The 16,174-nt window shown below is 33.7% G+C and overlaps 1 protein-coding gene across 1 annotated transcript; it reads left to right on the top strand.

Moving 5' to 3' along the window:
• The first annotated feature begins 8,380 nt into the window (after positions 1 to 8,380).
• LOC142348272 (uncharacterized) lies at positions 8,381 to 9,677 on the top strand. Its single transcript, XM_075399567.1, has one exon. It carries the CDS (start codon positions 8,558 to 8,560, stop codon positions 9,515 to 9,517), a length of 960 nt encoding a protein of 319 aa, XP_075255682.1. The 5' UTR covers positions 8,381 to 8,557; the 3' UTR covers positions 9,518 to 9,677.
• Positions 9,678 to 16,174: the final 6,497 nt, after the last annotated feature.

The raw sequence follows: 16,174 nt of genomic DNA, 5'->3' as shown, positions 1-16,174 counted from the left end.
ATTGTTAAAAGCAGCAATGCCTGGCATTGCACTGGCAACGGTTTTCAGCATTTCACTGCATTTTATCGAATTGAATGCATTGCAAAAGTCAATTTGCAAAATACCCGAGGAACTGGACGAGGTGAGTATTTTTTCATACGAAATCTTAGTCGAATGTATAATGGCTTCCGCTCCTCCCCTCACTCCCACACCCAATTGCAGGCTTTGGAAAAGTTCCTTTGCTTCTAAGTTTGCTTCCTTGGCTAAACATTTAGCAATTAGCCTCCTCAAGACTTCTCCGACTGCAATAGGGCGAATGCCGCCTTTGTTTTTCAGCAAGGCTGATAACGATGCATTACATAGAGCTTGGGAAACAAATTCGGGAAGTTCCCCACGGCAGCTTATGTTTTCAAGCTTAGTCAGTACTCTCAAGGCAATTTGTGACTGATCGGAAGCGGTACACTGTACAGCATGCAAAAGATGTTCGGGAAACATTTTTGAAGGAACAGCTGCTGTAAATCTTGAAAACGAGTTCAGCTGTTCCGATACATTTTCCTCACTGAATTGATAGGCTTGTGATGAAAAACTTTGGACTACAATAGGCTTTTCTTCAGGGGTATGCAGTTTTTTCAAACTATCCAGAGTTGCCTTGTTGACTGGTGCAAAACCATCAGAAGCCAAAACTTTTGCTGCTCTGCCATATTGGCCCCGGAAACACAAATTTTTTGCACGTTTGATAATCTCTTCGGAGTTTGTATCGTTTGATCGTTTTGATTGTTTCAAAGAGCAAGCTTCGTTCGATAGCCCTCCAAAGTCTCCGATGTTCCAGCGATTAATTCTTTCTAGAATTCTTTGGTCGTTGTTCCGCCTATGTTTTCGCCCTCCTCTGTTACTGGTACGTAAAATGCATTTAGACAATCCTAAGAGTTTTCTCTAGTTTAGTTCTGTATTAGGATCTTCAATGCAATCAGTAATGACGTCAGAGAAAAGTTCTGACGATTTGTACCGTACATTGATAGGGACACAGCGGATAGCCAGGACTTTAGTGTGCAGCAACGTTTTTATATCTGGAAGTTTTCCATCTGTTCTACTGCTCTCGGAGTTCAAACCGGTTAATGCCTCGTCTACATAGAGTGCGCTCTCGGCATTAATTAGCAGATCGTCAACTTTGTCTGATAGTTCCTTGAAGATTCTTTTCAATTTATTTAAAGGTTTTTTGAAACACCAATAGGACCATATTGATTTTGAGTTGATCCATGAGTCGTAATCAGTGCCCCATCCAATGTATCTAACTTTCGTTTCTTCCAAAAGATGTTCCAATACCTGGGTCTTATATAATTTTTCGGCTGTGTCAACAATAAATAAAATAGAGCCAGGTGAAATGTGAAACTTATTTTCTATTGTAAGGTTGGACATCTGTTGAGTTAAACCACTGCTTGGGTTGGGATTTACCTCACTCTCGGAACAAACGTCTGTCTCAGGTGAATTTTCAATTGTCAACGCTTCTTTGCTCTTAAATTGTACTTCATTTTTGAGCGTGCAAAAAATTGTTTATAAGAAAACAATATACCACATCTCCTCTTTATAGACTGCCACAGCACTAAAAACTGGAATTATCTCACCGGGGAATCTGCAACTTGAGACTAATAGAGTTGTTCCACCCGGTGGGACTTCGGCCCCCCACAGCAACACACTGCTGAGTCGACTTCTTGTAGATAACAGTCCTGATTTTAAAAAAATGTGTGGGGGGGGGGTTCAACTTTGGGTGCTAATGAATCAAATTTCAAATGTAAATTTTTCTCAGTTCTTGTTTTGCTCGTTGGGTTTGAGAGATCAACCCGACGCACGTGCAAACAATTTCTCATTCCTCCGTATTAAATTACCGTAAAAAAATATCTGATTGGCGACATTTGCTTTCGAGGTTGATTGTTTTTGGTCAACAAAGACTTTTTTACATTTTTAAGTATCATTACTGATGCTGCTCCTTATTTGAGTTCTGAAATGTTTTCTACTCTGCTTTTGTAGAGATAGAAGAACAAAATGTACTTGAAATAAGCAATCATTGAATAGAGTATTGAAGTAAAATTTGTTTTTGTAAGTGTCTGGATCAATTATGTTATCCAAATTTGCCCAAACTCTTGCTCTTATGTAAGTAATCACCACACAAAGTTTTAACCTGAGTTGGGTCCATTCTACAGCTTTTAACTGATCGTGAAAGAAGAAAATTAATTTTTGCAAAATTTTTTTTCAGTTTAACTCTCGATTTTTTTATGGTAAAAAGCTATTTTTACGGAACTGTTTGTAGTAAGAAAACAAATTAAAGCATGCAAAACAAGAATAAATGAATACATCTTTGGAAAGCATCAAAGAGAACTGAGATCGGAATACGTTGAAAGTACAAACTAACGCAATCAATCAAACCGTTTCTATTTTTGTTCGGGAGACTGACGGAGAAGCAAAAAAGAGTACTACCGAAGACACAAAGTGAAATAAGTGAATTAAATAGATAAAATTAGGTGGAAATTTCTTCTTTAAATCTTGATTTACAGATTTGATAGAATGTTACTTTTCGCTGTCACTTTTAAGCTGAAGTGTGCTTTTGTAAAAAGCATTGAGCAGAAAAACAATTGCCACCAGTTTTCATATGCAATATTATATTCAGTAAAAACTCCTAGGAGAAATACAGAAACTTTTACTTGATAACTGAGAAATTAAAGAATAAAGAAATTTAAAAACCGCAAAAGAGCAGTTCAATCTTATATGTTCACTACTTTAAATGGTAACAGTTAATTTCTTTGATTAGCTAGTTTGAAAATTAGCCCCTGTCGTAGAAAAAGAAAGAACAAAATAACAGACAGCAACTCATGGCCGGGCGACAATAATGTTTCATCTTGGTAAGCAGGTAGGCCCGCTGCTTTCGACTTGGTTATGAACTCATCGTTGCAACCAAACTCAAACGGAATTGCGGCTTTGGAGGCTGGCCAGGCTCTTTGTTCCGAAATAGGCACTTGTTTCGAAAAGGGAAATTGTTCAGAAAACAATTGTTAGTTTTGTTTTGCTATAACTGAAGTGCTCGGGTGTTTTTCATAGACATTCAAGAATACGCAGAAACAAATGACTGTTATCGCGGACAACAGAAGCTTTATTCTAGAGGGCTTGTCAGTTTCCATTAGTAAATTAGCCCTCTCAGTTTGCTTAATGGCTATCCAAAGAAATGCATTCATCATAGTTGATAGAGCCCCATGAAATCCCTAAATGTGTTGATCAAAACTCTCTCAAAGAGAAGGAATTTCGCATGCAAAACGAATAAAATCTAAGCAAAAAATCAACAATGCAGAACAAAGGGAATCAATAATTTCATATCATCATAGTCTCACCATCTGAGCGGTGAGATTAATTTTCACTAGCAAACTACAAGATCAGGGTGCTCATGAGGATTGCGCTGCAACATTGAAAACCTGATTGTGTCGGTTGCGTTTCCAAGATGAGTTCCAACTTGATCTGTTTTTGATTTGAGCTGATGCGATTTTCGCGATTAACTAAAGAATTTATTTTATTTTGCAGAAGTTTGAATTAAATTAATTTTGTTTCAACTTCTGCAAGAAAAGAATTTAAACTTTCATGTTTTTAACTATTTTATTGTTTTTAAATATTTCTTGTTTTTATCTTTCATTTTTTCAGTAGCTCTAATGCTAATAATTATTCTTTTGAAACTATCCAATCAATGGGATTTAAAAAAATTGAGTTATCAAAAAGTTGTTGATGCTATCGATTGTAGTTAGGTTAGCTTGTATCCCAGTTTTCACGTACTCTAAAATTTTAGCAATCCTAGTTTTAGCTGGATCCCATACAAGTTTTTCTTGATTAAAAGTTTAGTACTTTACGGTTGAAAAAGAATTGAAGAAAATTACTTGAAGAAACTGAAATGTATTACAAAACAACATACTCAATACATGTCACTTTTGCAACAATCTGCAACGAATGAAACAAACAACGTTCTCAAACGTTTTCCTCTTTTCATTGTAATCGGCTGTGACAATTAAGTTGGAACAAAATTGGGCTCATTTTTCTAGCCCCTACGCTAATATTTGGTGACATTATAGAAGACTTTTGTTCTGTGCTTAAAGTAGTCCTTTATAATTGCTTCCCTCATTAGCAAGGAGATCAATCGTTGCATGAAGCCAAATTCACTCACTATGTGAAGTTGAAATGAAAAATACATTAGACAGAAAACCAATTTCTGAAATTTTTTTTACAACTACTGAAGTTTTTACCATGTGAAGTTGAAATGAATGATACATGAGACAGAAAACAAATTTCTGAATTTTTTTTACAATATCTGAAGTTTTTACAAAGTAAAGTTGAAATGATTAATAGATGAGACAGAAAACCATTTTCTGAATTTTTATCACAATTTTTGAAGTCACAAGAGACGTGATGATACAATACAGTATATTGAATTATTCAAGACAACGCAAGTTTTATCATAAGATATTTTGCTGTAATCAAAAAATTAATCCTGTTTCGTGTTTTGATTTCATTTCGATATCCGTTTGAATATCTGAAGTTTTCAACCGCTCTCCTGCGTTGTGTTATGTGAATTACAATAGAACATGTCATAAAAAGCAGATGCTTTCATAAATTAAGACCTCAAAAAAACTGAATACTCGCATAAATATTTGAACTAAATTCTGATTTGAGTAAGCTCTGTTGTTAAGCTCAGACAAGTTAAATTCTGACGTGAAGTTGCTAACTTAAATGTTTTAATCTTTATTAATTAGTTATAACCAATAGAGCCAACAAATCGTCTTCACTAATTTACATTTGTTAACATTTAGTTCAATTTGTGGATGTAGTTGTCCTCTAAAATTATTCATATTGGATAATACTTTAGTTATTTTGACCTTTGATTCAAACTTTTAAAAGTCTTACGCTAAGTCCTTCAAAAATTGATTTTTCAAAATCAAAGTCATAACTTATTGGAACTGAAAATCGCTCAGAAACGATGTATGCTACAAATACGTGTTTTTGAATTGATGTTTAGTACGTATTTTCAAAGCTGTCCCAGGGAAAAGGTCCACGCTGAAATGATCAAACACACCCCCCCCCCCCCAACTCTCCACAACCTGTTAAAACAACCTATCCGAAAGCAGAATTCGGGAAACCACACAAATAAAAAGAACAATAATTATTTTCTATATCTTAATATGTAGAACGCAAAATTTTTACGAAATTGGAACGCTATTGGACGTTTCAATGATCAAATTTTAATTTTAAAACAAAGATTTCGGAATGTTGTTGCAACAAGTAAACTAAAATTATAACCATATTGTTAAATATACTTGAAAAAATATACTTGAATTCACTCAAGCAAATTTATAAACATCACCTAAACTTCTTATAGAATCACATGAAATAATTTTCTTCTCATTGTTTTCCTCCTAAAACAATAACTTTTGAAAGTTCCTACGTTACTATTCAAAGGACTTTTTCATGTTGTAAGAGCAAGAAATCATTCAACGTTTTCTTAGAAATATTTGTTGGCAAAAGCAACCGATCGACGAACAATTTAATTCATTCCAAGCTGGTTTTGACATTCTGATTAAATTTGAATTGTTTTATTCGAATGTTTTGGTGAAGACTCAGTTAACCGTGAAAATTTTCATGATTTCTGGTCTAGCTATGTCGTAAGGAAACATTTGATTAGCGACATTCATGCCATTGATAGCCCAGCTGGTGGAATTTTTGTCTGGATTAGCAGATTTCTCGCTTTTTCATACTTTTTGCTTAAAAAGAGCACCTTGATAACCCAGTTAACATGTCAATTAAGGCGTTTCAGGTTTTTTTACAGATAAATTTTGCAAAAAGATTGCCAAAAACGGTAAGTGTGAAAGCACAAGTGACTTTTCAAATAAGAAGGTGCGCATTTGGGGGAATTTGATTTCTTATTAGGTATGCTGACTTTATAGCATGAGTAATCTTTTAAACGTTTCGTTCAGCTTTTCCTCGAGATTAAAGTTTCTGAAAATTTGAACACCAAGTTATCTGCAATATTTCTTTTGTTGTGAGAACTTCGTTTTCATAAAAAATAGATCTGAAATAAGAATTATTGGGCAAAGAAATGATTAATTCAAGTTTTTTTGCTTTCAAAGTTAGTTTGTTTATCTCTATATATTTTTCTGTTTTATGCAAAATTTGCTTATTTTTTCTGTGTAAGCTATTTTCCTTTTCACAACAGACAATAGTTGTGTATTCTGCGAATTGAATTACCTTCTGCGTTGTGTTTATAGTAGATTAAAAAGTCGTTCACATATAAAGAAAAATGAGTTGTCCTAAATTAGTTCCCTAATGCGCATCGTGAGTTTTTCGAACTTTCACTTGCGTCGCAACTTCAGGGGACTAACTATAGTAAGTCCCATAAAGTTGCAACGCAAGCGAACGTTCGAAAAGCTCGGGGCATGCAAATGGACAGTGTTTTGCTTGATATCTGCATGTTTTAAATTTGAACTTTGACCTTTGAAACGTTCGATAGCGTTGTAACTTTATGGGACTGACTATAAAGTCTGTCTGAAAAAATTGAATTAGTAGAACGTTCGGAAACATGAAGATGAACCTCAGAAACATGAAATTGAACATCAATATGGTCATTTGAATGTCAAAGTTTTTTTTTCATTAGCTTTCAGTCGTCAATTTTTTGTACACGCTTTGAGTTTGAACTTTGAGATTTGAACACTATACTGTGGCTTTTGAAACGTTCGCTTATATATGTCAATTTTATGGGACGCGCAATAAGAACTCGCTGTTTTTTGCAAATCTGCAAAGAAAGCAAATTCTTGCAATTTGTTGGACAACTTTGGAAATATTAAAACAAAATCAAACTTTCTTACAATCAAAATTTAAGATTCAATCTCAAATTACCATAATTTTGCAAACAACCGAGCTAAATTTTTGTCTCTAATCAGTAAAACTATTTTCAAAAATTCAAAAATGACGTTTACTATTCAACTATCGAATTACGCCACCGATTCAAATCTCTACAATAAATATCGTCCTTGTTACCCTCAAAGCTTTCTCAAACGAATACCCGAACTTGTTTTCAGCCAATCAAAATGCGCGCTTGACATCGCTTGTGGAACTGGAATCTTAGCACGTCAAATTTCGCCTTATTTTGACAATATTTTGGGAATCGACAACAATCCTGGTCAAATTTCAATCGCGAAACAGACAAAATCAGAAATCGGTAACATTGGTTATGTTGTTTTCGAGGGCACGAAATTGGATGAAATTCTAAATTCTCAGTCAATAAATGCTCGTGATGTTGGTCTGGTTTCAATAGACGAGGCTTTCCATTGGCTGAAAACTGATCTATTTTTAGAAAATTTTCACGAAACTTTTCCGGAAGGCACTATTTTGTTCATAACAAGTTACACGAAACCAAATTTACCTTCAAAAGATCAACTTGAATCATTTAGGGAGAAACAAACCAATTACAAATCTATTTTAGACCGAAAAGTTAATGATTTTCAGAAATTATCCGAAATTCGACAATTAGTTTCCGGGTTTTACTCAAAAATGATGGAATTTTCGCCTGTAAATTGGGATATATTGGAAAATGCTTACAAAGATTACATGCCACAGTTCAAAAAGTACTTCGATAAAATATATTTCGAAGAGGAGTTGGTATTTATCGAAACTAACTTATATGAATTTTACCTCGAGTTAAAAACGAGTTCAAGTTATAACAACTATCTTCAGCAAGAGCGAGAGAAACATGGCAATCGGAAAACCACAGATTGGTTGATCGAACTCATAAACAATATTTACCAAGTTTGCTTCGGAACTGATTTGAAGATTTCAAGTCACAATTTCGCAAACGCAGATATCGAAAAGTTGAAAGCAGTCCAATTTCCAATTTATTATTATTTCTTCTGTTACTTTTTATTGTAAATAAATTGTAAAAATTGTCCTATAAAAATAAAAACCTCTATATCACTTCACTGTTTGTTTCATAATTCTTCTTATGCCCCAGGACAGTTTTAATTGGGTCTTATGACCTTGTTTACTGTCCTCTCTGATGATCATTCGTATTACGATTGTGTGATTTGCATAACAATCATACTTAATGAATAATTCTGTAACATAATTTAAAAATTTATCAGAGATTTCTCTTTCGTTTTACCTCTCACGTCAACAATAAGCCCTCACGAATACCGTATCTTTTCCAAGTTTTTTTTGATAGCAAAGTCAAAGCTACTGCAATCCAGCTGTCTCAGCTTGAAAAAAGCTCTTTCCATAAACAATTCAAATCAATTCATATATTACGTTTCATCTAAATCAATAGACTGGCATCTATTTTTCGATCCAGGGGATTTTTTGAAGGAATTTCTAGTTGATGATAAATTTGGTCTCGGCCGTTCGGAATCGAAGACATTTGTTGGACAACTTTGGAAATATTAAAACAAAATCAAACTTTCTTACAATCAAAATTTAAGATTCAATCTCAAATTACCATAATTTTGCAAACAACCGAGCTAAATTTTTGTCTCTAATCAGTAAAACTATTTTCAAAAATTCAAAAATGACGTTTACTATTCAACTATCGAATTACGCCACCGATTCAAATCTCTACAATAAATATCGTCCTTGTTACCCTCAAAGCTTTCTCAAACGAATACCCGAACTTGTTTTCAGCCAATCAAAATGCGCGCTTGACATCGCTTGTGGAACTGGAATCTTAGCACGTCAAATTTCGCCTTATTTTGACAATATTTTGGGAATCGACAACAATCCTGGTCAAATTTCAATCGCGAAACAGACAAAATCAGAAATCGGTAACATTGATTATGTTGTTTTCGAGGGCACGAAATTGGATGAAATTCTAAATTCTCAGTCAATAAATGCTCGTGATGTTGGTCTGGTTTCAATAGGCGAGGCTTTCCATTGGCTGAAAACTGATCTATTTTTAGAAAGTTTTCACGAAACTTTTCCGGAAGGCACTATTTTGTTCATAACAAGTTACACGAAACCAAATTTACCTTCAAAAGATCAACTTGAATCGTTTAGGGAGAAACAAACCAATTACAAATCTATTTTAGACCGAAAAGTTAATGATTTTCAGATATTATCCGAAATTCGACAATTAGTTTCCGAGTTTTACTCAAAAATGATGGAATTTTCGCCTGTAAATTGGGATATATTGGAAAATGCTTACAAAGATTACATGCCACAGTTCAAAAAGTACTTCGATAAAATATATTTCGAAGAGGAGTTGGTATTTATCGAAACTAATTTATATGAATTTTACCTCGAGTTAAAAACGAGTTCAAGTTATAACAACTATCTTCAGCAAGAGCGAGAGAAACATGGCAATCGAAAAACCACAGATTGGTTGATCGAACTCATAAACAATATTTACCAAGTCTGCTTCGGAACTGATTTGAAGATTTCAAGTCACGATTTCGCAAACGCAGATATCGAAAAGTTGAAAGCAGTCCAATTTCCAATTTATTATTATTTCTTCTGTTACTTTTTATTGTAAATAAATTGTAAAAATTGTCCAATAAAAATAGAAACTCTCTTCATCACTTTACTGTTTGTTTCATAATTCTTCTTATGCCCTAGGGCAGTTTTAATTAGGTCTTATGACCTTGTTTACTGTCCTCTCTGGTGATCATTCGTATTACGATTGTGTGATTTGCATAACAATCATACTTAATGAATAATTCTCTAACATAATTTAAAAATTTATCAGAGATTTCTCTTTCGTTTTACCTCTCACGTCAACAATAAGCCCTCACGAATACCGTATCTTTTCCAAGTTTTTTTTGATAGCAAAGTCAAAGCTACTGCAATCCAGCTGTCTCAGCTTGAAAAAACCTCTTTCCATAAACAATTCAAATCAATTCATATATTACGTTTCATCTAAATCAATAGACTGGCACTTATTTTTCGATCCAGGGGATTTTTTTGAAGGAATTTCTAGTTGATGATAAATTTGGTCTCGGCCGTTCGGAATCGAAGACATTTGCTGTAATACCTGCAAACTTATTTGACGTGGAACCACATTTATGTCTCTCATGATTGGTCGGCTATCCCTTCTTTAAAAAAATGGACTTTAATCAAAGAAATTTGTGCACTCAAATAGCGAAGATTGTCCAGATATATCCTACTTTTCCAGGAAAAGTACACTGACTTATTTGTTTTAATTGATCCCCTCAAAACATGTCTTCAGCCAGCCACACAAGTTTTTGCCGCCCAGCAGAATTTTCGTCTTTCAATGGTTGAGTTATTGAGTAAATCTGAAGTATGATCTATATGTCAAAACAACAAAAAGGAGGAAAAACGACAAATAGCGTATTGTTCTCGGTGTTATTGATCAAAATTTTTAGATGCAAAGAAACTGTGAGCTGACAAAAAGTATTAAATAGGGCCACAAAGCTCAATTTCTTGCTCTAGGAGATTTTTTCACATGTTTTTTAATTGAAGATAGTTTTGGTCTCGTTTTGCAAACATGACCTGCAACTACATTTGGCACGAAATTTAAAAAACGGGAATATTTTCCGGCTTTTGCTGGTATACGGCTAATGTTGAGCTCTGCTAGCTAGCCCTGGGTGAAAAAGAATGGCTATCTTGTAAGCTTTTGCAACACTCTTTTAAAAGATGATAATTTGATGGAAGTTCTGACAAAATTTTTTTTACAAAGATGGTTATCTTGTAAGATCTTAGAAGATAAACGTTTATCTTGTAAAATTCTTGCACGATTTTTCCAGATGAGCTGCACTCTCATTGGTGCTTTTGCGCGCGTCAGTTAAAGTTAATGAATTGGAAGCTTAGGAAATTGTTGTGCATAACTGAGCATTTTTAAGCATCAGTTTATTTGAAAATTACGAGTTAAGACAACGAACGCAAATTTTTCTGACTCTTTTTAAATATGCACTTTTTGTTTTTGGTTTACTTCCATCAACTGAACCTTCCAAAGAAAATTTGTTTTTCGTTTTTATAATGTTTATTTTTGAAATTTAAATTGCTGAATCAATTTTCTTTAAAGGGATATTTTATTTTTACAATCAATCTGGACAATGGCTTTGGCTGGACAATGGTCTTTGGGCTGTGGCTTGTCAAATATTTTGTCATAAATATGGCCTTAATTTCAATTATCAATTTCTAAACTGTTACAAAAATTATAACTTTCATTTTCATGGAACCGATGATATGGTTTTGAAATATAAGTACAGAATTAACTGATCTTTTGCACTCAATCAGCGAAAAATTTCAAAATTTTTCTATTTCAGAAAAGCACGTTGATCTTCTTCTTCTCCTGAACCGTGGGAAAATTTTTCACATATTACATGTTTATACCAGCTTTGTTCAGTTCAAAACTTACTATTTTTCAGCTGCAAAAAGCTTGGAGCAGAAGGCAGTCTTTTACTTTTACCAGAACGCATTCAATGATAACACCTTCAAAAGAGAGTATAGAGAGTATTTAGTAAAATCATTTTTTTAATCTGTATGTGGGTACACTTTTCGCAAGTTCACATTTTTCCCAAAGTTGTGCCTTAACTAAAAATTGTTCCCGATTGAAAGAATGAACGCTTCTGTGTTATGTCATACCTGCTCAGCATTTACCGCAATCAAGTTCATCGATTTTAATCAATTCAGAACTTAAAGGTTTTCGAAAGGAAAAATATTGATTAAAATCTCTTCAAAAGTTTTATGATTTATGTAGAACAACTTAAATTTGTCAGTGAGGTGGGTATGTGTTTGCAAAAATTTTTTTAGAAGAACACTTGGAGCCAAAAAAAATTTTTTCAATATATTTGGTGGTTCCAATAAAATTATTACAGCATTTAATGATAGGAAACTGAAGAGCCAGATTGCTGAATTAATCTTTAATTTTTTTAGCTCCAAACTATCTTAAAACATAACTCTTTAGATTAACATTTTTAATAATCATTTTTTCACTTGCAATGATAGAAACAACCTTAACGACTACTGCTTATTTCCAGAGCAATTAATGTATTGTCCATCGGATGTTAAAATTTCGCCGAAACATCTTTTGAGCTGTTTACTACAGTATTAAATAACTGGAATTAACTTAAAATGGCAATTGTAATACTGAAAATGAAATGAGAGCTTATCTGAGTTTGAATTCCATCAACTGGATTCCTTTTGCAAATGTGGAATTGTAAATTATGGCCCTGATAAGTGGTAATGTCCATTGAAATCTCTTGTGATGACTCTTTTAACTTATGGATGCTTGACCTCTGATATTTTATGGGTGGAATCGTTTTATATCGTTTGAGTCGCAATCTAATCTGAGAGCTTGATCTCCTGTAACACACTGGTTTTTGATTAGCCAGTTTATCACGAGAAAACAATAGCACTCAGATCTCACATTTTGAAATATGGGTTTTGTGGTTGGTTTTGTCTAATTAATAGAAAACGCGTAGCGTGCTGTTGCCTGTCAACAGGTGTAGATATTTAAAAAAACATTACATTAAACCTAATGACTGACTAAGATAATAAAATACGCATCAAGTTAAATGGATTATCAATTTTAGAATGGTAGTGCATTCAGCTGACGGAAAATAGACGAACTACTGTCCAACAACAACAATAAATTCTCTTGGTCAACGATGCCAAATCTTCCAAATAACTATAACTTTGTAGCAACGAGTATTCAGAGCTTTGCGCTCAATCATTACGGCAAAGATTACACAGCGTCGCTTAATAAAAAATAACGGAACTCCTCGCTCTACAATACTTGCAGTCACTGCCAATCTATTAGTCTGATCATAGTCTTTATAGTCTGGACCATGGTCTGGGTTCGGTCTGATCAGAGGTCAATTCGGTCTGGAAGGTCTGATTTCGGGTACATTATTTGTTTCATTTTTTTGTTTTTTTTATTGAGGGATGTTGGCTCTGCCAAGAGGCAACAAAAAAGCAGCGTTGTGATCAGAGACTCATTTAAAGTCCGATGACTCTGATAAGAAACAGGGAGTCCAGCTGATAGCAAATGCCGGCTATCAGCTGGACTCCTTGTTTCTGATCAGAGGAAATTTTGATTAACTAAAGACCACGACGTTTCTTGTGGAAAGCTGTGTAAGTTCTTCCATTTGAGTCAGAAATATGAACTAAGGGGTATAGTAAAAAATTTTTTTCTCAACAGATAGGTTTCGTTTTTAGGTTTCGGTCTGATCAGAGCACATATTGGTCTGGAATGTCTGATCAGAGATCAATTTGGTCTGGAAGGTCTGATCAGAGGTAATTTCGGTCTGGAAAGTCTGATCAGAGGTCATTTCAGTCTGCATAGTCTGATCATAGATCAATTTGGGCCTGGACCTAAACCTGGGTAACTAACTCATTGTTGAAAAATTTGGCTTTGCGCTTATGAAGTAACACTGCTCTATACTAAGCCGAACAAGCAATTTTTGAGCAAAAAACAATCTTCCATTGTGGCACATAGATTCCAGCCTTCTCAATTGCTATTGGTTACTTTACTTAACATTGAAATTGACACAGCCGTAATTCTTTGGTATGACGAATAACAATTCGAACTTGATAAGGTTCAATCACGATTATACGTTTGATTACTCTAATTGTTCCGACCCCTCTTGAGGGGGGAGGAACTATATACTCAAATGGGTTTTTTTTGTTCAGTCAATTTTGGCCGATCGATATATTCATCGTACAGAGTTGAGACTGGTATCATTAGAAAGCTTGTCCAGCGTAGAATATGGAATTTAAAAGATTTTTTGATTTACGTTTTTGACAGGGAGATATCGAGGTTTAAACTTTCGAGAAAATAGAGTGACTTCCTTTGATTTCATTCACCCTTTTTCGGAATTTTTGACTGAAATTTTGCCAATTTTGATAAAATTTAATTGAATTTTTCAAAAAAATGTTGTTGATTTTACGTTTAAAGAAAAAAATATTGTCGGCTATTTTCATTGAATTTTTTTTGTCACAAATTCCGGCTAAGTATTTCACAAAATTCAGACTTTTTCAAAAAAAGAGCACGAAATAAGTTTCTTTTGTCCACTCTGATTAAATTTGCAGGAAGTGCACACCAAAACACGACTAACGCAATCTTTGTAGACTGACAAGGGAGCTAATTCCACTTCAACTTCCGTTAAGAGTGCTCTGTAAAAAAACTTTGCCGTTTTTTGCTAACTTTATTCGTTGATTATCAAAAATGCAGCATTTATTTTTGATTTTTTAGCTAACAAAATATCTATATCAATGACATTCCAAAAGTTAAATATTCCTAATGGACAATCAGCATTAGCAGGACTAATTCTGCGCAATCTTGGACCGTTACCATCCAAAAATATTTCGTATTGTCGTCAGTCGGTTTTTTATTAAAAATTTCGATCTTTTTTATATTAATTAAATAACAGAACATTTCAAATCAAAGCTCACTAGTGAAAAGCCCTATTGGCTTCCTAATTAGCTCAAAATTATTTTATCTAGTTGATTGCTTGAAAGCTTTTGGTCGTTTTGACTTTTAAAATTATCGATTTTTAAATGAAAATGGCGCATTGAACTTTGCCTCAATTTTTCTCTTAATTTGGTCAACTTGTAGCTTTGTGTCAGCAATCAAAGAGTGCGCCTTCTTTCTGCTGAATTCAAATTAGTCTTCAATTTTCTTTATTGCGGTTTTACGCCTTAAGTTATGGTGTTCTGGCTTTGATACTACTAGATTTCACATTTTTTTTTAATTTTAAGTTATTTGCCCATTTTTCATGTTTTCTGGTTTTGTCAAATTATCACGTAATTTTCAGTTCATATATCACATTTTTCGCGTTCAAAATGACGCACAATTGATAACATTTAAATGCGTAAAAATAAAGATTGTGGTTCATTACCGCTCCGACAGTACTTTCTCGAAGAATTTAAATGAATTTTTTTATTTTGTCTTTAACTGTCGTTTTTACTTTGTCTTCTTAGTCGCATTTAATTTCCTGTACAATGACCCGGTTTGATTCACTTGTCCTGGAAGAGGAGGTGAGCCGAGGTTCTGATATTAGAAGATAGATAATGGCATTCACGACTTTGAGAACAATTGATTTCCAAAATGAAAAAAAAAACATTTCAACTTCGCAATTTTGTTCCTTTTATTGTCTGTTTGTTACCTGGTCTCGTTAATTAATGGTTAAAGATGACATTATTTTGTCATGGGAAGGTGTCAAAAGGGACTGGTGTCACAAAATCTAGCGTTTTTAAAGAATTCGTTATGACATTACTGGCTTCGACACGGGTTTTTTCACAATAAAAAGTAAATTAATTTTTGATTTTTGTCATATTTGACGTTCTTTTTGTAGACGTAAGACTTGTTCTGGTTAATTTCAGTTCTCGAGGGCCTTCTTTGGAAGAATAAACGAACCTATTCAGTTTTTTCATTTTTTAATTAATTCGAAAAAAAAACAAGTATTACATAATCTTGCTTTTTTCCTTTTTGGTCTAATTGTTACCTAGTTTCATCAAGGAGAGGTCACATAATACATTTCAAGGGGAAGGGGTCAAAGGGGATTGGTTTCACAAAATCTAATGCTTCGAGAATTCGTCGTAAGAGAATTCGTTATGACTTTACTGGCTTCAACACGGGTTTTTCACAAAAAATAGTAAATGAATTTTTGATTTTTGTCATATTTGACGTTCTTTTTGCAGACGTAAGACATATTCTGGACAATTGCAGGTCTCAAGGGCTTCCTTTGGAAGAATGCACGAGCCTATTCAAAATTTTCAATTTGAAATTCATGGCTTTTATGTCTTTGGAAATAAATTTTTTTCGGAAAAAAAACAAGTATTACATAATTTTGCATTTTTTTCTTTTTTGTCTAATTGTTGCTTATTTTCAATAATGAGGGGCGATATAATACATTATCGTTGTTCGACGAAGGTGCAATTGAACTTATTTTATGGAACAAATCATGGCTTTACTGCTTCCAAAGCATTTTCTGGCAAGTTTTAATTGATTTTTAGTTTGTCTATTTGTTACTCTTTTTGTAACTGCTTCAAAAGTTGAATACCAAGAGTTCTTAATTCCCTTCTATAGAAGCATTGCTAATTGTAAACCTAGGGGATATTTCAGTTGATTCCTAGTGGTTTTCATTACTTTGAAATAAATTTAAAAAAAAATTCAGCGAATTTTCTAACTTAAAGTTTGTTTTTTTTTATCTAATTGTTGCCAAGC

The sequence above is a fragment of the Convolutriloba macropyga genome, chromosome 10 (assembly GCF_964194025.1).
Source record: "Convolutriloba macropyga chromosome 10, txConMacr16.3, whole genome shotgun sequence".
NCBI classification, from domain to species: Eukaryota; Metazoa; Xenacoelomorpha; order Acoela; family Convolutidae; genus Convolutriloba; species Convolutriloba macropyga.
Note: the sequence above shows the minus strand (reverse complement) of the source record. Positions and strands in the feature narration are given on the sequence as shown.

Excerpts from the sequence above, each read along its gene's own strand:
- LOC142348272 (XM_075399567.1), top strand. The coding sequence starts at position 8,558 with ATGACGTTTACTATTCAACTATCGAATTACGCCACCGATTCAAATCTC.